Below are 1,173 nucleotides of genomic sequence, written 5' to 3' on the forward strand. Positions count from 1 at the left end.
GTGTGTGTGTGTGTGTTTCACCTCCTCCTTCAGGCCATGTTTCTTCTGTTCCAGGCAGATTTCTTTGGCCCTCATCAGCTGCAGTGTTTCTTTGGAAACGGCGTACTGCAGCCGCTCCATGCGTTCCACGGCTGCAGCCCACGCCGACTTGCCGAACTTCTTCTGGTCAGCACGCATCCGCTCGTACAAAGCTGCAACACACGTCTGATTGTCAGAAATGGACCAGAGCTGCAGCCTCTAGTCGATTAAACAGTACTGCTTCATTTTAAGGCGTGTAAGAAAGTAAATAGTCTAATAGAACAAAAAAAAAAAAGACTGAATTTGTCAATAAAGATAGAAAATGCCTAATAAAGAGAAAAAGTTCTGCTCAGAAATCATCCGAATCACTCGTTTTACAGAAACTTCCTGCAGTTAGAGTTCACTGTTTGGGCTCAATGAACAGTTTAATATAATATGAAACATCCGTTAAATATAAAGTGTCAGTTTACTGAACGACAGAAAAGGTCGGGGACTGTAAGTGGAGCCTGATTCCTGCCTGAAGGGAAATCAGCTGACGTGTTTCCGAGCCGCTCCGAGAGGAAACGTTGGTTTTAAATAATCTGCAGGTGGAGTGATAACTGCACTTTGTTATGGAGTAAACATACAACACAAAGGGTCAAAGTCCCGCGCTGCTTCAGAGCGAGAGGAAGTGCCTCCTCCGTGTGTTTACCTTTCTGTGCCCGGGTCGTGGTTTCAAAGAATTTGACGGTCAGGTCCTGTATGGTCAGTACGGCGGCGTGAGCCTTCTTCTGCCACTCCTCATCCTCTTTCCTCAGGCTCTCCACACGGCGAGGACCGAGCCGCTCCGTCTCCAGACAGACCTGATGGGAGGAGAGATGAACTTCAGTCTGTGTAAAGACATTTCTATATTTAAACTGCAGCCGGACAAAGTGTCATTTGTTATTTAAAGCCTGAAGGAAACTAATTGTAGTGAGTTATCAGTAAGCTTATAGCTTGTTTATCTTTTGGCATCTGGAAACATTAAAAGTGAAGCTGCAACAATTAGTTTCATTATAAAATAATCTGTCGACTCGTTTCTTGATTGATTGATTGATTGATTGATTGATTAGTTGTTTGGTCCAGAAAATGTCAGAGAAGCTGAAAAAAACAATTTGGACATTTTTTATTTAAAAA

General features: G+C 43.2%; 1 protein-coding gene across 1 annotated transcript in view; it reads right to left on the bottom strand.

Annotated features, from left to right (window-relative positions):
* The window catches only part of jmy (junction mediating and regulatory protein, p53 cofactor), a gene marked incomplete in the record, with an annotated part of 12,123 nt that overhangs the window by 3,599 nt on the left and 7,351 nt on the right, over positions 1-1,173 (bottom strand). The window contains 2 exon segments of the mRNA XM_035668429.1: positions 22-191; positions 710-860. Coding sequence (XP_035524322.1) covers positions 22-191; positions 710-860 — 321 coding nt within the window.

The sequence above is a fragment of the Morone saxatilis genome, unplaced genomic scaffold (genome assembly GCF_004916995.1).
Source record: "Morone saxatilis isolate NCDOM2014 unplaced genomic scaffold, NCSU_SB_2.0 Contig21, whole genome shotgun sequence".
Taxonomy (NCBI): domain Eukaryota; kingdom Metazoa; phylum Chordata; class Actinopteri; family Moronidae; genus Morone; species Morone saxatilis.